The following is a 22,588-nucleotide window of genomic DNA, read 5'->3' on the forward strand; positions in this document are numbered from 1 at the left end:
TTCTGTTGTCAGGGGTCGACAAACTACAGCCTGTAGATCCATTGTTTGTTCTTGTAAATAAAGCTTTATTGGAATACAGCAATGAACATTCATTTGCATACCACTTATGGCGGCTTTTCTGCTACAAAGGCAGAGTTATAAGTATTTGCAACAAGGAGTGTCTGGCCTGTGAGCCTAAAATATTTACTATCTTGGTCTTAAAGAAAGTTTGCCAGCCCCTGTACTATATGAAGGTACATGGAAATTCACATTTATTGTTTTCTTGATGTGAATTATGTCCTTTACCATTATAAAGTATCCTTCTTTGTCATATTTAGTATTTTTTTTGGCCAGAATTCCACCTTATTTGATGTCAAGATTATAATTCTTTCTTTCTTCATCTTTTCCAATTGACTGATCATCTCTTCCTTTTTAGGTGTTCTTTATAACTTTGTTTTAGATGTCTTATATACAGCATGAATTCTTTTTGTGATACAATTTTAAAAAGATTTTGTTCTAATAACTGAGTTAAATTCCTTTATAAGCAGATTGGTTTGTTAAACTTTTAAGGTAGAAACAAGTTTTGTATACATTATTTGAAGACTTCTGAAGGTACTCTCTTTTGTGTAAGTAATGGTAATGTTAATCCAAAATAGGTAAAAATACCTTAGATTTTCAGTTTCATATCGGGAATCATTATCGTCACCTTCCTCTCGAGTGTATGTAATGCCAGTACCACCGATTAGCAATTTTGCTGTGATCCGAAAACAAACTTGAGAGGAAAATGCAACTGAATTATTGTGTAAATTGAGATTGTTGTTAGGGATGTTAAAAGACAGAGTTTACTTCTTGGATAACTAAAAATGAAGCCAAAGAAAATTTCCAAAAAGATTAGTTAGCCTACTCTGGCTAACTTACTCTGGCTTAGCCTACTGTGGCTTAATTCATTTTCTGCTTATACAATTTTAGTATAACCACTTACAGATTCTACTATTGGCCGAGCCCTGTTTAAGGAACTAATGACACAAAAATGATTTTAAGCAGTATCTCTCACTTCAGAAATCCGTTGTCTCGTTTGGACCATGAGGGATATCATTTTCATATATACATTTCTTCCCCCAGAACTGGCCATTCACCTTTCAAATAACCCAGGCTCTTTGGGATTAGCCCCCTCTTTCTTTGGATGGTTACTGAGATGTATTGTTCTTTCTCTCACGCAGGGTGGCCACGGATCACAATGTGGATAATACAACAGAAATACTCAGGGAGTGGTTGAAAAATGTACAGCGGTTCTATCACTATGTGGAGTGGAGGCCTATGGAGGAACCAGAGTGAGTAGCAAGACATTTTGTGAACTATTTATCCCTACTCCCTTAAGCAGTTTTCCAGCCAGGCAGGGGTCTAATCTTGGAGGCACATATGACTTCTTGGTTGTCTCTGTACCTAGGAAGTTACAAGGACCTGCCATTTCTTCCTTTGACAGAGCTTCACATTTCTCTCTTCCTCTTTACTCTTGCAGCTACCAGCCAAGTTCAGGTTCTCCTTAGTTCACAAATAAATTGCCCCAGCATACATGGTAAAATAGTTATATTATTTATTTACATATATGTATAAATATTTTGTATTTGATGGGATCATAGTGAAAATTTGGCATAAATTATATATATACCTTGCTTTTTTTATTTATCATATTTTCATAATCATTCCATAGTGATAATTAAGGGGGTTCTTCATTATTTTTATGACTTCTTAGTATTCATTGTACGGAGGTACATAATGATAATGAATAATCAGTCCCCTACTGATGGACATTTAGGTTACTTCCTCCCGAAACCATAGTAATTTCTTAGTTGTTTCCACCTTCAAGGTCATTCTACATACCATACTGTCAAATCAATTTAACTAAAACCCTAATGACATGGTTTAATTTCTCTGTTAAAAGGACTCCAATGGCTCTCCAATACCCACAGAACAAAGTTCAGTATTTGAAATGAATATTCTCAGTTTTTGAACTGAGGTATTCTCAGACTTCTTTCTATGTTTTAAAGACTCCATGAACTTAACACCAACAGCTATGCATCCATATTGCCTGCTTCTTCCAAAAAGGAAACTGCTTTGTCTAGAATGTTCCTTGTATTTTCAACGTGAGGCCGTTACTCATGCAGGTTTTTTCCTCAGGAAGGCCCGTTCTGTCTTCAAAACCAAATTTTATGCCAAACCCCACTTAGCTGTTCCTAATCTTTCCAGTTACAAAAATCTACCTTTCTCTCGACATGCGTGTTGGTATTTTCTACTTCATCCTTTTTGACACGGCAATACGCTTAACTAACTTTGTTAATTAACTATGTAATTTATGCACTTTTTTCTAAGTAAGTTTTGGGTCTTTTGGCAGAGCTTACAGTATGCAAATACTTCATATTTTTCCCCAGTGCAATGTTCTTGCCAGGCACAAAATTAATACTTGTTGGATGAACAAATGAGTGAGTGACAACATGAACAAGTGTATTTAAAACTGACTATTGTAAATGTTCCCAAGGCCACTGCAATTCTAGCTTAAGAAATTGTAGAAGTAGAATCAATTGAGTTGCCTGAATTTTTGCCCAGGATAAGTCATTTGTTGAAAGCCAAATTTGTATAATAATAATAATAATAATAATAATAATAAATGTCATTCCAGAACAAGTTTTTGGGTTTTGTTCCTTTTGAGATAATAGTTTTACTATATATGTATACACATATATATCTCAAATCCCAGCATATGGTCCACATATCAAGCAGAGGTTAACAATGAAATTTGAACACTATAAAAGATTTTGAATGCTTTTTTGGAATTTGGCCTGATTAGAATGGCTGAAAAGACTATGTACCTACCTTGTACCCTGGTCATTTTCTCTGTACCCAGGTTTTGACTAAATATATGGTATGCCAAGGTCAATGGGAAAAATATTAGTGAAGGCATTTGGGGGCAATATATTGAGAAAAACAGGACTTCCACCGGTTTTCACTGAAGCAATAATTGCAAAGACATCTTAGAGCATTCCTGTGCATACATAGGTTTATTAATCTTATTTCTATAATTACGTTCTCATTGTTTTTGTGGTTTTCCATTGTCTAACACAAATGTACTGCCAGCACAGCTACAAGAACTTGAAATGATGGCCAGATTGGGGCTACTGTGATAGTATCAATCCCCATACCAGTTGGAAGCCTTCAGAAGTGTTCTTGAGGGGGTGCCAACCCACTTGCTGATGTGGCCTGACTGTTTTGTGGATGTTGATAGAGATTCCAATGACATTATATCTGCTCCACATTCTCACTCTACCTGGGATAGATCAATGTGTTAGGCTCTATGAAATTCTTTACTGATACTTGACCAAGTAAATGTAACCTTTGTTTTTTTCTGGGAAACTCATATTTTATGCCCCCAGGTTTTTAAATTTATTTGATGGCAGAATATATTTGAAAAGTGCTTAGGAACATGAGCTCTGCGGTTACGCCTGGATTCAAATCCTGACGGTGCCCCTTATTAACTATGTAGTGTTAGACAAATGACTTAGCCAGTCTATACCAATTTCCTCATCTGTGAATTGGAGAGAATGGTGGTACTAACCTTGTAAGGATTCAGTGGGTTCTTCTTAGAACCCACTGAAATATTTCATATAAGGATTCTTTTTTTTTCTTTTTCTTTTTTCTTTTCTTTTATTTGAGAGAGAGAGAGAGAGAGAGAGAGAGAGAGAGAGAGAGAGAATGTGCAAGGGAGAGGGGCAGAGGGAGAAAGAGAAGGAGAAAATCCCAAGCAGGCTCTGCACTTAGTGCAGAGCTCACCGCGGGGCTCTATCCCACAACCCTGGGATCATGACCTGAGCCGAAATCAAGAGTCAGACGCCCAACTGACTGAGCCACCCAGGTGCCCCTCATATGAGGATTCTTGTGCATAGTAAGCCACCAGTTACTTAATCCCTCCTTCTCTATCTGTAATATGAGGAAGATGATAACAAAAATAGCATCTACCCCCTAGAGCTGATGGAAGTTGAAATGAGTTAGTGCATGTAAACATTTAGGACAGAGCCTGGAATATATAGGCACTCAATAATTATAACCTATTATTATTGCTGTTATTATTATTATTTTAGATCTTACCCTGATGAAATTGGACCAAAGCATTGGCCAGGCTCCCGGTTTGCCCATGTGATGAAACTGCGGCAGGCAGCCCTTCGAACTGCGAGGGAACAATGGTCAGACTACATTCTGGTAAAAACAGATGTTTGATTTCTTGACAAATGTTATGTAGAATGTGTCCAAATCAATTGTTCACAATCTAGCACCGTGGAAGAAATTAAAACCATCTTTTGTTTAGGAACCACCTCCCCCACTTTTTAATAAAGGCACAAGGGATAACCTGGGGAACTTAATTTTGGGGTACCTGGATTTTATCTCAGACCCATCCCTGACATGCTTTTTCAGTGAGGAGGCACAGAAGCTCCTGGATTATTAAAAATATTAAAAATTCTGAATCCTTTTAGTTCATAGGGAATGATCTGGGTAAAGAAATAGAAGTCTTTCTTTTTCTTTTTTTTTAATGTTTATTTATTTTGGAGAGAGAGAGCATATGTGAGGCGGAGCAGGGGTAGAGAGGGAGACAGAGAGTCTGAAGCGGGCTCTGCACTGACAGCAGAGAGCCCTTTGGGGGGCTTGAACTCACAAACCCGAGATCATGACCTGAGCCAAAGTCAGACATGTAACTGACTGGGGCCCCAAGAAATATAAACATTTTTTTATAATGTGTATTCATTTTTGAGAGACAGACACAGCAAGAGCAGGGGAGGGCCAGAGAGAGAGAGCGAGACGCAGAATCCAAAGCAGGCCCCAGGCGCTGAGCTGTCAGGACAGAGCCTGATGCAAGACTCTCAAACCACGAACCATGAGATCATGACCTGAGCCAAAGTCGGACTCTGAAACAATTGAGCCAAAGAAATTTAAAGATTCTTAACTTTGTAGAAAATTTTTCAGATATAAGAAATTAATTCTATAAAAAAGAAAAGTCAAATTAACAGCTCTGAAACTCTTGCTCCTGAGTGATTTGGGGGAATGGAATCCCTTCTTTTTTTTTTTTTTTTTTTAATACAAAGGATTATTACTTACAACAAGCAGCACATCCACCAGCATGCCTGTGGCATCACACAAGTGATGTATTGGCTTAGATGGATGTTCTGCATACAGTGGTTTTGTGTTGCAGCTGAGGAACCCAGAGCTCAGGGAGCCCAATGCTTCTATAGCAAGCAGTAAGCAAACCTGCTCTTTCTCTGGGAAGATATGTCACCTCATCCCTAAAGGCTACCAGTTGCACAAACAACTCTGAGAAATGTCCCAGTTAAAGAAGCGGTCAGGGCGCGGCAGGGTAATGGTGTCTCTTGCTTGACTTCCGGGTTGCTCCCAATTATTCTGGGTTCTCATGAAGAATTTCTCTCCATGAAAAGGTTCCATCACTTTTCTTAGAACTTTCTTAGAGTGGTCCAGAAAAATACTTGACTTGATTATCAGGAACCTATGTTATATTCTGTCCTTATCCTCCAGGAACCTATCTTAATTGGAAGAGAGGACAGCTTCCTAGGCAGCAAGGAGCTGCAGGCCCATTTCCCTTCTGAAAATTGACAGGGGCTTTTTTCTTCACAAGTTTATGGGAATCAAGTTCTTCATCTGTAGCACCCCAAACCCATTTAGTTCTTTTGGTGAACGTTTTCCAGTACAACACTAGCAATAACACCAAAAAAGCAAAGACAATATTGTTTCATTAGACTTGTCAATATCTGCTCTCTATCACTGAACTCTAATTCCTAAAAGGAATACTTTTCACCTAGGTCCACCCCCAACCCATAACCACAACAAAAACCATCCCAATAATTTATCACATGCAACCTTTCAAGACAAATAATTTCATATAAGTCTTCAAGTTGATGATATTTAATATTGTAAAGCTGTTTAAATGTCGTTAAAGCACACAAATGATGAATCACATTTTCTTGGTAAACAGACTATCATCAGAATGAAAGCTTCTGATTATTTGTATGTGTGTGTGGTAAAATATACATAACATAAAATCTATCATTTTAGTTATTTTTAAGTGTACAGTTCAGTGAGATTATTTATTTTATATAATAAGCTCTATGGCTAAACTATCCCTGTAAATGAATCAGTGTTAACATGGGCTTCTTCTGAGAGTGGGAAACAGCTTCGTGGGTTGATATAATGTACTTTCAGCAAAAATTCTACTTGTAACATTAAAATGGCATTGATGGATCTGTTTGGGGCCATTTTGGCATGATTAAGACAACCTAAATAAGTCTGTTCACTTGTACCTAGGCTAGGCACTGAATGAGTGCTTGGGGATGAATCTTTAAGAGCTCTTGGGAGCTGTTAGTGGTTAATAACCACTAACCAAGGTGTAGGCTGGGTGCTTGTTGTACCCAGTATGGTAACCCCAATTTATTGCTTAGTGCCTTAGGCAGAGCTAGACATGAGGGAGTTAGTCTAAATGTATGTGCCTGAATGAATACCATCCAGCTTCAACAGGTTTCAATAAGAAGAGCATAGATAACTTGTTCTGTGTCTCATGAGCAAGTTTCTGTGATCCCTCAGAAGTGTCAGATTTGTCTTGAACCCGTTACTAAAAAGTACTTTTTCGCCTGACATCTTCTTCTTCTTTTCCTAGTTCATCGATGTTGACAACTTCCTAACTAATCCACAGACCCTCAATCTAATGATTGCAGAAAACAAAACCATTGTGGCACCCATGCTGGAGTCTCGGGGTCTGTACTCTAATTTCTGGTGCGGAATCACACCTCAGGCAAGTCTTTGGCTAATGAGTTAATAAGACATTGAGTTTTAACAAGGCAGCCATGCTGTCAACCATCGCCCTATTCACCCTTGTCTCATTTCCTCCCTTAAAACATGTGTGTCACTGTTATGGGAACAAGCATGTTCAGGAAAGGAGGTGAATCCAGGTCCAATACATAATAACTAATATATAATTTTGTATTAATGAGTTATGAAGCAAATATTCTAACGAGCTTAGCCTTAGATGCTTTAAATTAACCAATAAAGTGTACTGGTATTTGTACTTTTTGCCTCCCTGATTATGGGATTTTTTTTTTTAATTAGGGATTTTGGCGTTGTTAAAAGTAACGTAAGAACACTGTAGAAAAATTGCAAAATGGAAAAAGGTACAAAAAAAATTATGTGAATTCCCACCACTCTAACATCATGGATAACAGCTCACATGTTTTTAATAACGGTATCACCAAGTTACTTAACCTTTCTCTTAGTTTCAGAAATATTTAAGTTGTTCACAACTTTCAGCTATTGTAATGACCATGATGATTACTGTACATTTTTCTGTGTTTAATATTATTGCCTTAGGACAGCTTCCTAAAAGTAGAATTACTGAGTCAAAGAGTAATAATAAATATGTTGATGACCTTTGATACATGTTGCCAAATATATTTCCAAAGACATCTTAATAATCAGAACTGCTGTGTGGCTTGTTTTTACAAAATTCAAGGGAAAAATAAAATTTTAAAGTTTCATCATCTCTCTTTTCCTTTGTAAAATCTTCAAAGTCTAGAATGTCTGGCTGGTTACATTTTTTTACTCTTTAGTTAATAAATTAGATAAAGAGATAAATTAAACTAATGGAGATAGTATGTATCAATATGGAATAAAGATGTGCTAAGAGGGAAAAATGTATGTTAAATGTGTTCTCATGTTAAAAGGGCTAAAGTCTGAGTCCTTCTTTTATATTTGGTTTGGTTTTGGATACAGAATGAGTCCAATGTTGTGCCGAGAAATGTTTAATAACTGCCTCTCTGCTGGGGAAAAGCCCTGATTGGCAGCATGTGGCAGTTTGCACCAGGTTGGGACTCCCACCATGCAAACAACCTAAATGTTGTTGAAGCAAGGGAAAGGTGAAGTCATTGCCGTATAGCCACTTGATACAATTATTTAACATATGCAAAGCCACTGTCTGTGGTGTTTTAGAATGGTGGGAAATCGTATGATTTTTTTTTTTTTACAGATTTGAAGCTACCAAAATGTCAAGTGGCTTGCAAAATTTCTGAAAATGTAACACACAGTGGCTCTAGCACACTGCTGGGTGAAGCATCCCTCTTTGGTTATAAATGTTTCCTGCAGTTGCTACAGATTTTGCATGCGTGTTACCCACATCTCTTTTAAGGAGACATTAAGTTCATACGTATAAAAGACATTCGGTTCCTTGGGGAGAAAATGTTTTATTAAGTTCATCTAAATTCATACATTCTCAGTTAATAATGTGCGGTGTTTCCCATGGTAGAGTCACTCAAGGGCTGTTTTTAATGAGTTCTGCATTGACACCAGGAACAAGGGTGGATTGCTTTAGTAACTACAGCCTCTAGGCTTTTATTATCTCCTTATTTGCTTTAATCATTAAAAGCAAACAGGAGAAATGTGCTCACTTATTTTGCACAGTAAAATAGAGAGCAACTTAGGGGCAATTCTAATTTTTCTCCTTTTTTTTTTTTGGCTTTCTACCATCCTCAGTCAGTCTTCTGCTAGGGTGGGAACAGAAACAGCCAATGACTTCATAAGCTTAAGGCAGGTCTTGGTTTCCAGAGGCTTTAAACACAAAATGACCCTGGCGTTGTCTGGCCAAGAACAGGAATTATTACCAACAACATTCATTTTTTGTCAAAAAAGACCTCTATCACCTCTGCCTGTCTGCAGGAGGCATATTAATTCGTTCTCTCTCTCTCTTATTTTCTCTGCTTCCTTCCCCTCACTCTCAGGATATTCAGTGACTCATCATCATAAGTTTTCCAAAATTCTCATTCTGAAAATATTGTTCCTAAGTAGTCTAGAACTTTGTATTTCACACGTGTCCTTAGCAGTCCTTCAAAGAACCAGTCTTTCCTTTATCCCTTGAAAGAATGCTCATAAATTGAAAGATGTAAGTAAACCTTAAGTTAAAGGCTAATAAAAAATTGTAGTAATATGGGGTGCCTGGGTGGCTCAGTTGGTTGAGCGTCTGACTCTTGATTTCGGCTCAGGTCATGATCTCACTATTCGTGAGCTCAAGCCCTGTGTTGGGCTCTGCACCAACAGTGTGGAGCCTGCTTGGGATTCTCTCTCTCTCCCTCTCCCTCTGCCCCTTGCCCCCCAAAATAATTTTTTTTAAATTGTAGTAATAATACTACTTCATATAACGAATTACAGTTGTCAAAGTGTCTTCATAGACCTTATCGCATACAATCCATTCTAGCTGGCTCAGCTAGAACACTTCTCTAGGCACCGAAGGGAATGTCAGAAAGTAGAAGTGGCTGCAGTGCCTCATGTGTGGGTCCTGACATCACAACAGAATGGGTGACCATAAAACATGGCGACCATGTGGGAACTTCTGTAACCACCGAGTGGGGTGCCCTTTAGAGTGCTGGCTTTGTGAAGCCTGACACTCATTCCGTGAGCATGCTGTCGCCTAAAACATTTTTCAAGATGCCCTTCAAAGCTTCCAGATACCTTTTTTTTTAAGTTTATTTATTCTGAGAGAGAGACAAAGAGAGGGGGAGAGAGGGAGAGAGAGAGACAAAGAGGGAGGGGAAGGGAGAGAAGGAGAGAGAGAATCCCTATGTGACAGCACAGAGAAGGACATGGGGCTCAAACTCATGAACCATGAGATCATGACCTGAGCCGAAATCAAGAGTCAGACGCTTAACTGACTGAGCCACCCAGGCGCCCCAAAGCTTCCACATACTTTTAACGCCTTCACGCATACATCATATGTCTTCATCTTTTCTGGGACAGATTTCAGCTTTGGCAATAGTCAAATTACAGTTGGTGTCACTGGAGTGTAAGCCCCAGTGGGCCTCACACGTCGTGAGGGCTAAGGCTGGGGATGCCCATTTGCTGGTACGTCTCTAGCATCTAGCACAGCGCCTGAGTCATAGTGGGTATTCAGCAGAGGAAAGAACACTTTTGAATGAACAGTTAGGTTTGGGGAAAACAAATTGGGTCATTCCAAGCCAGTGTGTTCAAAACCACAGAGTAAGGGGGTTGGTTGTCCTGTGTGCTCATCCAGAAGGAACTTTCAAAAGGAGAACCCCCCCAAAAAAGTGTGGAGCTGTGGCAGCTTCACCAGAATATTGAATGAGAAACTGCAGTGGCAGTGGAAGCCTCTAGCTGTGTGTTTAAGTAACTTGCATATTTAATTAAAACCATTAGCCAATATAATACAGTGATTTTAATATTAGCCAATATTTGTTGATGCTCTCTTGGTGCTAGGCAGTATTCTAAGCAGTTTTCAGATTTTACCATACTTAATTTTTAGAGGCAACCCCATGGAGCAGATAATGCCATCATTCCTGTCATACAGATGAGGAGACAGACACAGCGAAGTTGAGTAACCTGACGTACAGACGATAAGTAGCTGAGGTGGAATTTGAACTCAGGCAGCTAGACACTGGACCCTGTGCTTTTAACTACTCTGCTCTACCAGTTCTTTTTTTTTTTTTAGTTTTTATTTATTTTGGGAAGAGAGAGAGAGTGTGTGTGTATGAGCAGGGGAGGGATAGAGAGAGAGGGAGCAGAGGATCCGAAGCAGATTCCCACTGATAGCAGAGAGCCCGAAGTGGGACTCGAATTCACAAACCGTGAGATCATGACCTGAGCTGAAGTCGGACGCTAAACCAATTGAGCCACCTAGGCGCCCCTGCTCGACCACCTCTTAATTCTATCAGATGGCAACAGAAAATGTACTTTTATAAGATCATTAAATCCAGAGATAATGCTGAAACCCAAATTATTTCTGAAAACAAGACCCTGAAGTACTATTTCATATGTAAATAGCATCTCTTGAACTCAGTTGGAAATCCTTAGGCCAAGATAAGAAGAGGGGCAGTGACTTTGCTCGGGGACTTCTCCTTAACTGGTGGGGACTTAGGAGGAGTCCGCCTGGCAGAAGACGGGGAAAGATGAAGCCCTCAGATTGGAGAACATAGCCCACCTATTTCTCTTTTCCAGGGCTTCTATAAACGGACCCCAGACTACCTTCAGATTAGAGAATGGAAGAGGTTGGGCTGCTTCCCCGTCCCCATGGTTCACTCCACGTTCCTAATTGACCTCAGGAAGGAAGCCTCTGGCAAGCTGATGTTCTATCCCCCGCACCAGGACTACACCTGGACCTTTGATGACATTATCGTCTTTGCCTTCTCCAGCAGGCAAGCAGGTACTGTTTATGTTCAGTTGTTCCATCACCATGGAAACACTGCAGCTAACCAGCTCCTTTGTTTTGTGCATCTTATTATACAACAGTCCTATATAAAGCTTTTTTTCCCCAAGCAGTATTAGGGACAGTTGTTTGCGGTAACCATACCAGCACCCTCTTTATCGTTGTCCAGGTGAGCACCAATGACCAAGAGCCAGGGCCGGCCCCTCCCCAGAAATCCACTCTCTTCTTTTTGAGTGCTGGGAAGACAGTGCCCGTGGGGAGAGCCATGAGCAGGTGATTGGTTCTCGATAGTGCTACTGTATCATTTTGTTCACTACAAGGAATTTTTTTATTAATTAAGAAACTGTGACAGTGGCCCAAAACAACACTGGCAAAGACCCCAGACTTTAAAATCAGAAGTTTATTTCTTCTTTAAAAAGTCTTAGCTGGTACAGTGGCTCTGTTCCCCAAAGTTTTCAGAGACCCAGGCTTCTCTGTTGCTTCCCCATCCTCCATGAGGTGTCGTCCTTAATTGTATGATCCAAGATGTCTCATCAGTATGGATGCATTGTAGCCATTAAGTAAAAGCCAGAGAGGGAAGGCACTTCTTCATTTAAGGAGTTGAACATACTGCTTCCATGCATATCCCGTTAGCCAGAACTTAGTCACAGGTCAACACGTAGCTGTAAGCGAGGCTCAGAATGTGCTCTTTATGCAGTCTAGAACCTCAGTTCTCTTACTCCAAAAGAGGAGAGGACAGACTTACGGAGGCACCTAGCAGCCTCTGCCACAGTACTCATGGAAGGAAAGGCAGAGCCAGACTTAAGTCTTTCAAGAACCACTGGGAAGCATTTCCATTGGTGGGACTTAGGAGGAGTCAGCCTGTACGGGCTTTTTGAGGAAGACAAGTCAGTAGGAGGCTAAGTTTTTTCTCTTGTGCCACCCTGCACATGCAGTCAGGGAGGACTTAATTCACGAAAGCAATTCAACAGGAAGTTCCACGACATTCCTGAAGCAAAGCTGTATTTCAGACCTTCCTGAGAGAAGTCAGGTCCCATCATCAATGAGCCAGAAATGTGCTACTTAAGTGCCAGCAGAAGCGAGTTTAGAAAGTAGGTGAATGGTGAATAAACTCATGTGGCCGTATAAGTTAGGGTGGGTGAGATCAGGACCCCAGGCAGCTGAGACAGCTTTCTGGCAGGTGAGAATGTTAATACAAATTCAAGCCACAGCTCACAGGTCAGGCTATCTTTAAAGCCATAGGTGTCCCACTCAGCAGTTGTAGATTTGGTAGGAATGAGAATATTTGGTAGACATGTGGAAGGCTATTTTCCCTTGGCTGCTAGAGCCATTTAGACCCTTTGGCCCGGTGTAGGCATTCTTTATCCCCGTGTCAAGGCAAAAGCAGGGTTCTTATCCTCATCTGGATTGAGAGTTTTCATGAAGGTTCTTGCGTCAGTGTTAATGGAAACTGCCTCTTTTAACATGGCCTGTGATTTGCTCTGACTTCTCCAGGATGGGAAGCAGACTCAGGGCCTTCTCATTCCTTTCAGTGTGCCAGTCCCTTGGCTTCAGAGTTTGCAGTAAGGGTGTTCCAAGAAAGTGAACTAGTCAGAAGTACAATAATGGTCCTTGCCTAACAGAGTTTTCATTTACAGTCATTGCATGAGGTGTTTTGTGACCATGCACTAAATTATTATGATGTAGTTTTTCAACCAACAACTGTATTTGGGGCTGGAAGAGTGACACAGGCTGGATAGGAATTTTTCAGCAATGTCCTGTCCGTGGCCTGTTCACTCAGACTTCATTTCTTAGTGGTCACACTCCCCTTAGGCCTTCCCAGGACATTGAAGGTGGAGAGGCCCAAAGCTGTTTGGCGATTCAGTTGGGGAGAGAGGAGGTAGAAAAGAAAGGAGAGGGAATCGATACTCTAGGTTTTGCCTTTGTACCTAGGATCGTGTTAGGCTCTGTGCTACTTGGGGAGATAAGATCTTTATATGTGGAGGCATGAGTAATAGCTGTCAAACAGGGAAACCTGAGGGTCACATGGGTGGTATAAACCGTGAACAGGTCCGGGAGTCAAGCAGGAAAGAATCACTGTCATTTGGGGGAAGGAAAGAGCTTTCCTGATAGTCCTGTGGCTCCCATGGTGGCACTTGAACTTCTCTTAAAGTATTTCCAAGAGAGATAAGAATGAGCCTGGGAGTCCTGCACAGCCCATGGATGCTTTTCCTTTCTGACATCCAAAGCAAATCGCTTCCCTTCTCCCTCGCAAGAGTCTTGATGAAAGATAATTTGTGTTCTCTTTTTCTCACGCTGTGAAGCTCCCTAGCTGTGTTTCATCCTCTGAAGTATCACTTTTTAAATGTCCAAAAGGAACTAAAGGCTCTACATGTTACCGGCCGGCCCATCTTACCGCAGACCTTGCTCCTTAACCTTTCACCTCTGACTCCAGTCGTTGCGATGTGCGGTTGATGAGTGGGAGGCGCAACCCAAGTGTGGTGGTGCCCTGAGGTGTAGCTGCTGAGCTGGCCCCAGAAGAGAGCACAGGGGTCGCAGAAGAGTCTCTGTGGCTATAGTGAAGCCAGGGTCAGGAGTTCATGTCCCGTTGTGGCCAGAGATGTGGGCTTTGTGTCATGGCCACAGGAACCATCTCTGGCGCCAGCCAGTCATCTTCTGAACGTCTGCTGTTGAGTCAAAAAAGGCAAGAGATGTGGGTGACGGGCGTGCATCCCTGCCTCCTGCACATCACTGGTAGTAATCAGAAGTGCCAGCCACGTGCAAAGATGGCCACCAGAGTCATTACCGGCTCTCAGCCTGGGCTTCAGAACCCTGGGCAGATAGAAAGATACTTGGCATTGGCTCTTTAGGGACAAAGGTTTTGTGCTAATGACTTACTGTATGGCCTTGGACAAGTCCTTGCCTCTCTGGATCTGATCTTTCATCACCGAGGATAAAAATAAACGTATCAATCCAAGTATAAAGGTACTAATGAGTACAAGAAAATGTTTGCTATTTTCATATGACAAGCACAGAGCTTCGAGGTGAAGTTTCATTTACCATTTTTTTTCACAGGGAAAGAAAATTGTTTTCTCCAGAAGTAGGCTTCACTGAGAGTACCAGATTCCTTCATAGGCTTTAACTAATTATCAACACGTTTCCTTTTAAAATTGTTACGTTTTTATCAAATTATCCATGGACATAGTTGAAAGAGTTCAAATAGTCCCCCAAGGTTTATTATAAAATTAGAAGTCTCTTGTACATCACCCCTCTGTACCATCATTTCCCTCTTCTAGAAGAGAGATACTTTTTTTTTTTAAGTTTATGTACTTATTTTGAGGGAGGGAGAGAGCAGCAGAGAGAGAGGGAGAGAGAGAATCCCTAGCAGATTCCACACTCAGTGTGGAGCCCGACACGGGGCTTGATCCCACGACGCATGAAATCATCACCTGAGCTGAGATCAAGAGTCAGACATTAACCAACTGAGCCACCCAGGCACCCCAGAGACCGGCACTTTTAACGTCTCCAGACGATGACAGAAGTATAATATAATGTCTGTGTTTCTAAATAATATGATTGTGTTGCTACCTCTTGATTCTCTGGTCTTACTTTGGATGTGATCTATTGACTGTCCACCACAGAAGAGGGGGAGGTAGCTCTCTCTCTTGCCTGTGCTCCCTCAATGCAAACACAGTCCTCCCAACACTCTGTCCTCCCGATAGAGTTCCATGGCAATTTAAGACAGATCAATGGCCAGTGTTTTTGTTGTTATAATATGTGAACCTAATTCGAAGCTGAGCCACTTATGGACTATGGCTAGTTTTCCTTCTATATTTAACTGAATGACTGCCTTTTCCCCTTAGTTTGACTATGACTAATACAATCTAAAACTAAGCCCTAATTGTCTAAAGCATCTCTTAGAATGGTCAGATTTATCAGATGTTCTCTTTTTGCATGTTTGTGAAGATTTCTCTTCTGGAACCTTCTGCTGTTGTCTGAGTGGTGCCACAGCTCTCAACCCGGGATGCCCTTCCCTTGTCCCGTACGTTGACCCTCCTGTCGATTATGTCTCAGGGCCTCCTTGTTTTCTGTAACCCGCCCCCTCTCCTTTTCCTTCCTTCTCCTCCTCCTCCTTCTTCCACATCATCCAGTCACTTTGTGAGAAAGTGTGATGGTAAGTAAATATCTATGACCTTGCTGTGTGAAAATGCCTTTCTTGTCCCTTCACATTTGATGGACAGCTTGGCTAGGTCCCATCTCCCCTTTTTACTGAAGCTTTGGAAAGTTGCATGGTAAGACGATTTACCTAATTAGGATAGAGAGACAACGTAAACATGAAATCATTTTCCTCCCACTTCCTGAACTCATCGTGACTTTGCAAGGGGGTACATTTTCATTTGAAGCGACCCTGAAGTATTTGTGTAGGCAAACAGCAGAATTAGTGAGTTTACTTGGTGAGGCAAGAGAAGTGACCGCGTCTGCTGGACCAGCCCTGATTTGTGCCAGACTCCGTGAGGAAGAGGCTAAAGGCTCTTTTCTTCCCCTGTTCTTCTCTGCTAATGCCGTGAGACAGCGTCACCTGGTCTGGCAGGTGATACAGCTGACTGGAGGAAATTTCATCTGCACAACATAGAGAAGTCACTATGCAGATAATTCTGTCTCTGGAAAGCATAGGTAATTATGGCCATTAACAAATCAGAAGCTTGGACACACGAATCAGAGCTTGGCAGACTCATTCTTTCAACTAAGCAATCTTTTCATTAGTCAGGACCGTCAGTTGTCGGATCTTTGTGAGACCATCTTGATTCCTATATTCCTAATTTTCTGGTTAAACACAGATGCTGTGCAACTCTTGGAGTTAGTCACGTGGGGCCTTGGAACCAGTGCTGAATACAGGAGGACTGAGGCATGTTTCTGGCATTGTCATATGACAGATTCTTAGCAGGACTTGAAATGCAGTCTTTTTGTCCCTTTATGAAACCGTCATACAAGTTTCGTGTCTGTTGGTTGACTCCAAATCCATGCCTGCTAAGAGAAATAAAACCTCGGAGAACTGTGGAGAATTCTAAATTTCCTTCTTTTTGTTTTTTGTTTTTTGTTTTTTGTTCTCCATATGCCTAGATTTAGCTTTAATAATCTGTCAGCCTCACAGGATTTTCCTCTTTGCTTTCATATCAAATGTGGATTTCATTCCTCATCTTCTTGTTATTTCCTGTAGGCGGATTACAGTGTTCCATTCTGTTCTCTGGAATGGGAATTCCTTGCCTCCTTTTGATCCCTTCGTGCTTTTAGTGCTCATTTCAGACCACGGGTATGCCTTTTCTTCAGAGAGAAAAAAATCAATTTCCTCTGAGCTGAAGAGTGGCCCCCGGTTTTTATTAGCCCCCAATGCTGCATTAAATTTTCTTACTAAAGAGCATTTTTGAGGTCTACAGGCAGTGTCTGAAACAACTACTTATTCATTTCCAGTGCCAAACTCAGCTTTAGCCACAGTCCGAGCTTTTTTCCCTTAGTTGTCTCTAGAGAACCAAGAACCGTGTTTTCTGATTGGTTGCTTTTGTTTCTCTCTTGGGTCCTCAGGCATCCAGATGTACCTCTGCAACAGAGAACACTATGGCTACCTGCCCATCCCCTTGAAGTCCCATCAGACCCTGCAGGAAGACATAGAGAACCTCATCCACGTCCAGATAGAAGCAATGAGTGAGTGACCCAGGAGCTTGGGTGATGGCTCTTGCTCCATTGCCACCGTGACCACACCAGCCACCTTTCCCTTCTCCCAGGACTGTGATCTCGCAGTCATCCGTCTGCCTTGGCTGAACTATAGCTATTCATTTGTTAATTCGTTCTTAAACTTTTCCTTTGTGACATATGAATATGACAAGGTCTGCCTTTAGGGACCTTCCGATCCGGGTGGAGAGCTGGGTACGCAGTAAATACATTTTGTACAATATCAGAAGGGCCGTATTGGTATTTTGTGGTGTAGATTTAAACTCAAAACTTTTATGCTTTCTAATTATATGACTTGGGAAAAGTAATCTAACCTCCTTAGTTATGAAATGGAGATAAAGCTTTAGTGTTTGGGGGCAAATTCTCCATTCTATCTATCTTTGTATCTATCCATCTATACTTTATACAAATAAAGTCTAATAACAATAATTATGACTTCAACTTAATAATAGGTTATCTTGTCACAGATACTATGCTAAGCATTTTTTGTATATTGTCTCACTAACTCAACAACAATGACAGGGTTTTTATTATCCCCATATTAAAGATGAAGAAACTGAGGTGTAGAGAGAGAGTGTAAGTAACTTGCTCTAGATCATTTTGCTAAACAAATGACAGATTGGGATTTTAACCAGTCTTGCTATCTGCAAAACTCACATCCTTAAACACTGCATCGTTATTGCCTCTGGGTCTAGAATGATGTCAGAATTGGTAAATACTCAATAATCACTCGCTATCATAATTGTAACGTATAATGTTCAGTGGTGGCTAAAGGAGAAGGTAATGGAAAAACCCTGCCTAGGGGAGGATGTTGGAAATGGCTTCCCAAAGGAGGGAATATTTTCAGTTCATTTTCATGCAGCATCTGAGAAATTGTGTTATTCATCCCTGGAGTATAGGAGGTACGTCTGTGGGTAGTAGCGATGGTTGGGGAGACACAGCAGGAACTGAGGCTGGAAAGTGGGCAAGAGCCCAGCCAGAAGGACCTCTAATGTATAAGGTGGTGTTTGGACTTTTCCTGAAAAGAGAGGAGCTCTTAAAGGGATTTTTATCAGAGAAATGTCAGATTGAAATCTGGATTTCTAAAGGCCACCCTCATGGTAAGGGAAGTATGGCTGGAATAGGGCAGGACAGTGGATGGCTCAGGCCAGAGGCGAAGAGGTCGTTTTTGACATTACATGGTAACCTAGGCAAAAGATGGTGAGGATCTGAGCTGGGGCAGGAACAGGGGGAATGGAGAGGAAGGAAGAGATTAAGAGAACCTTATGACATAGTCTTGAAGGGATTTAACCAAGAGTCTGTAGCTGAGCAAAAGGGAAGCAGAGAACAACTTCTAAGTTCTGACTTGAGTGTTTGGGGATAACAGTAAGAGTTTTAAAGGGTATACAGCATGTAGAATTAAGGAGACATTTGCAAAGAAAAGTCATGAGTTCGTTTTTAGACCCATTGAGTTGCCTGTGAATATCTATTTCCTGCTCCCCACCCTCAGACAGTAAATGCTTTTTTTGTCATGTTCATCTCAAAAAGAATGGCAAATAAAACCCCAAACCAGCAGAAGATAGAAAATAATAAAGATTAGAGCAGAAATCAATGCTATTGAAACCAAAACAAACAAACAGAACAGATCAATTAAACCAGGAGCTGGTTCTTTGAAAGAATTAACAAAATTGATACACCCCTAGCCAGTTTGATTAAACAGAAAAAGGAAAGGACCCAAGTAAATAAAATCAAGAATGATAAAGGAGAGATCACAACCAACACAGCAGAAATACAAACAATAATAAGAAAATATGGTGAGCAATTATATGCCAATAAATTGGGCAATCTGGAAGAAATGGACAAATTCTTAGAAATATATAAACTACCAAAACTGAAACAAGAATAAATAGCAAATTTGAACATACCCATAACCAGTACAGAAATCGAGTTAGTAATCAAAAATCTCCCAAAAAATGAGTCCAGGACCAAATGACTTTCCAGGGGAATTCTACCAAACATTTAAAGAAGAGTTCACACCTATTCTTTTGAAGCTGTTCCATCATGTTCATCTCAAGACATAGCCCTTTGCCTGTCACCTAGTAGACACCCAGTAAAGATTTGTTGGCTAAGTGAATGAATAAATGAACACATGGGTTTAGGTTGACATACCCAGTGAGTAGATGGAGAGATAAGTCCATCAAGCCTAAAGATGTTGAGTAGGGATTCCATAACAAGATAATGTGATGTCACAGAATTTCAATAACACAGGAGCATGAGATGTGGAAGGACATTCAAGTATGATAAAGACTGAGAAAAAGTCCAGTGGAGTTTTTCAGATAATACCCATGATAAGAATGATTTCAGAAAAGGCTGAATCAGAACTCAAAGTGTTGTAGAAGTAATTAAGAAGCAAAGAAATAGAGAAAAAAGCAGAGAATTTTTTTTAACAAACATGTTTGGGACCAGAGGGTAAGGAAGACAATAATAATTTAAAAGAGTCATCAGAAGTTTTCTTTAAATAGCAGATTCTCCTACTGTATTTATATAAGCTTCTGTTTGCAAAATATCAGTCTGCTCAATATACGGGGAGCACATCAGTGGTGCTGAGCAAAGTACATGCACAGACTATACGTGGGATGAGGGTAAGCACTCCTCCCGTCACAACCTCTGCATGCTGATGTGCATGATAGCTTGCAAGCCATCCAGTCTTTCCTCATCTCAGTGTCCTGGGTTTGAAAAAGGCAACAAGAGACACTATTGTTCTCTAAGTATGTAGAGAATAACAGGGATAATGTAGAAAAAAATCCCCAGCATTCATGGGGGGGGGCGGGGAATAAGGATTGACTAGGGAGTTGGTGCAGTTATAGTATTTCTTGAACCAGCCCATAGGAAGTTCCTTTGTGAATTTCTTTAACACATACTGTTTCTGCCTATTGTCTATGTTCTAGATGAGGGCAGCATCTTACTGCCTTTTATCCCAAGGACCCAGCACAGGACAGGACATATGGTTGGTACCAAACAAGTATTTGCTCCAAGTATGGCCACACAAGCAAAAGAACAAATGAGGAAATGGATGAAAACTGTATTGCAAAGAGCACTGAACCGGAATGCAGCATAATGAATTTCAACCCAAGCCCTGTCACTTCTGGAGGGAGAATTTTCCACCCCCCCCTCCCCCAGAGCTTTGGTTCCTGTATCTGTGGAGTGAGGATAATAGCACTTACTTTGCAGGGTTGGGAGGAGCAAAAACAAAACAAAACAAAACAATGTACACCCACTCCATAAAATATTGAAGGGTTGCTGTTATTAGGACTCAGTTTGACCTTGGTAATGTGTCACACACACACACACGCATACACACTCCTGCCATCACTCCTGTTCCGTGCCTGCCAGACTTGACTCCAAGTAGATGCCAGCTCAGAGAAGGCCAAAGACTTACCTTCTCTTGTTTTCCACCATAGGACTGAGAGCACAGAAGCTTCCCTCTGTGTAGAAGCACACACATTGTCAATAAAGTTTTTTAAATTATATAAATTATAAATATACATGGCACAATGCTACACAAGTAGAATTCATCTGAGAAGAACCTGTAATTTATAGCTGCCATTTCTAATCTCCCAGTGCATACCAGCTCTATTGCTAGGCACTTTATATGTGGCATTTTGTTTAATTCTTGAATTTACCTTCGTTAGTTATAACTCTGTTAAAATTTCAGATTCTGAATTTTAAAAGGTAGAACATAATTGGAGTAAGAAAAATAATTAGAAAATAAACCTTGGAGGATAGTAATGCAGAAATATAGACTGGAGGCCCCTGTAGGATTAAGGATTAATAATGAAATCATATCCATCAAGTGTCCTCAGGAAAAACGGGCCAGATGTTAAATGCATTTTGCACAGCATCTGGAACCCAATGAACAGTAAAGGAACAGCTGCTAATAGACTATACCAATTGAAGCATTAGAACAGGAATTATATTATATTTATGTACAAACACTGAGTGCCTTCCTACAATCTATGAGGGTACTGGGGATTCAAAACATTTTACAACCAGGTCTCTGTTTTGGGTATATATATTTAACTGGAGACACGGGACAAACATAAAAAAGACCCCAATGATGCAGGATAGTGCTTTGTGAAAGGAGAAGATTTAAGGGCAATTGGAATTTGGAATAGTGAGAAATTGTTCGGGCAGGTGTATTCTCTGAGAGCTTCAAGTCTTGGTCGTTGTCAAGCTGGGCTTTGCTAGAAGTGCACAGTTTACACAGAAGAAGTGATATGGTGAGGGCACTATAACAGAGGAAACTGAGCAAAGATACTGTTCGAAAAGCACTCTCACTCTACACGAGGTTTGGCTTTAAATAATAGAGGAAAATGAAATTTGAAGGTGAGGGTGGCTTGACTGTCGTGGTCCCTGAATGCTCCACTAAAGCAGAACGCCATCCAGAAAGCAGTAAGGAGGCAAGGAAGGTTTTAGAAGGGAGAGTCAGGCTTTAAGTACTAAACAATTACTATGTTCCATGGATTGTTCAAGATGCTGGGGATACAGTAGTGAGTAAAATCAGCAGAAGCCCTGCCATCAGCGAATGTATATTCTAACACGAGGTACAGACAATGTATCGAGGGAGCAGCCACATGAAATATTTGGGGGAAGAGTGTTCCAAGCCGAAGGAACTGCAAAAGGGTGTTTGGAGAGCTGGTAACGCTCTGGGAACAAAAGGCCCATGTGGTTAGAGTACACAAAATGAGGAGTTGAGTAGAAGGAGACGAGATCATGAAGGAAGAAGTGTCCGGATCATGCAGAGCCTTGTGACCACAGTAAGGAATTCAGATTTTATTCTAAGAGTAACGGGACTCCATGTGGGATGGGGTGGGGGGAGTGGCATGACATTATTTATACATTTAGAAAGATCGTTCTGTCCGGGATGTGGATACTCGAGTATAGGAGGAGCGATACCTCTCTCTTGGTGAGAGGAGATGGTGGTTGGGATGCAAGATGTAGCAAGGAGGTGATGAGGAGCAGGTGGGTTTAGGGTATGTTTATTGGTAGAGCCAATGGGACCTACAGAGAACCAGATGCAGCCCACGAAGGAAAGCAAGGAATCCAGATGACACCAGGCTTGTGGCCTGGCATACCACTTAATGAAACGGGAAAAGATTTGGAGAGGGAAGTTTTGGTCATGTGAGCTTATGATGTTTTTTTAACATCTGAATAGAGAGGTTAAGAGATATTTGGATAGGAGTCGAGTTCAGGGAAGAGACTCCATCTGGAGACAGACATCTGAGAGTCATCAGCATTAAAAGGACATCCGAAGCCATGGAACAGTGTGCACTTGTTTAGTAAAAGATCATAGAAAGAGAAGAGGGGAAGGAAGAGGACAGATCCTTGGGGGGGAGTCAAACAGCCAAAAAGCTGGAAGGAAAAAACTGAGAAGTGTCTCGGGAAGGAGCCAGATGCTGCTGAGAAGCCCAGTAAAATGAGGATAGGGCAATTCTCATTGGTTCTGTCAAGATAAAAATCTGTGATGACCCTCATAAGAGCCACTGCGGTGCAGTGATGAGGACACCAGCCCATTGGAGTGAGCCAAAGGGAGGACAATGGGGAGATGGGAAAGTGGAATCTTGTTGAGATGCGGAGAGAGAGAGAGGATGGTGGCCGAAAGGGAGTGAG

General features: G+C 41.1%; 1 protein-coding gene across 2 annotated transcripts in view; it reads left to right on the plus strand.

Moving 5' to 3' along the window:
- COLGALT2 (collagen beta(1-O)galactosyltransferase 2) overlaps positions 1-22,588 on the plus strand; it is a 118,780-nt gene that overhangs the window by 72,492 nt on the left and 23,700 nt on the right. For both annotated transcript variants that reach the window (XM_043567994.1, XM_043567993.1), the window contains exons 2-6: positions 1,200-1,310; positions 4,113-4,230; positions 6,689-6,823; positions 11,026-11,230; positions 16,793-16,912. In XM_043567994.1, the coding sequence (XP_043423929.1) occupies positions 1,200-1,310; positions 4,113-4,230; positions 6,689-6,823; positions 11,026-11,230; positions 16,793-16,912 (689 nt within the window). The remainder of the gene's footprint in view (positions 1-1,199; positions 1,311-4,112; positions 4,231-6,688; positions 6,824-11,025; positions 11,231-16,792; positions 16,913-22,588) is intronic.

Source organism: Prionailurus bengalensis, chromosome E4, assembly GCF_016509475.1.
Source record: "Prionailurus bengalensis isolate Pbe53 chromosome E4, Fcat_Pben_1.1_paternal_pri, whole genome shotgun sequence".
In the NCBI taxonomy this organism is placed as follows: domain Eukaryota; kingdom Metazoa; phylum Chordata; class Mammalia; order Carnivora; family Felidae; genus Prionailurus; species Prionailurus bengalensis.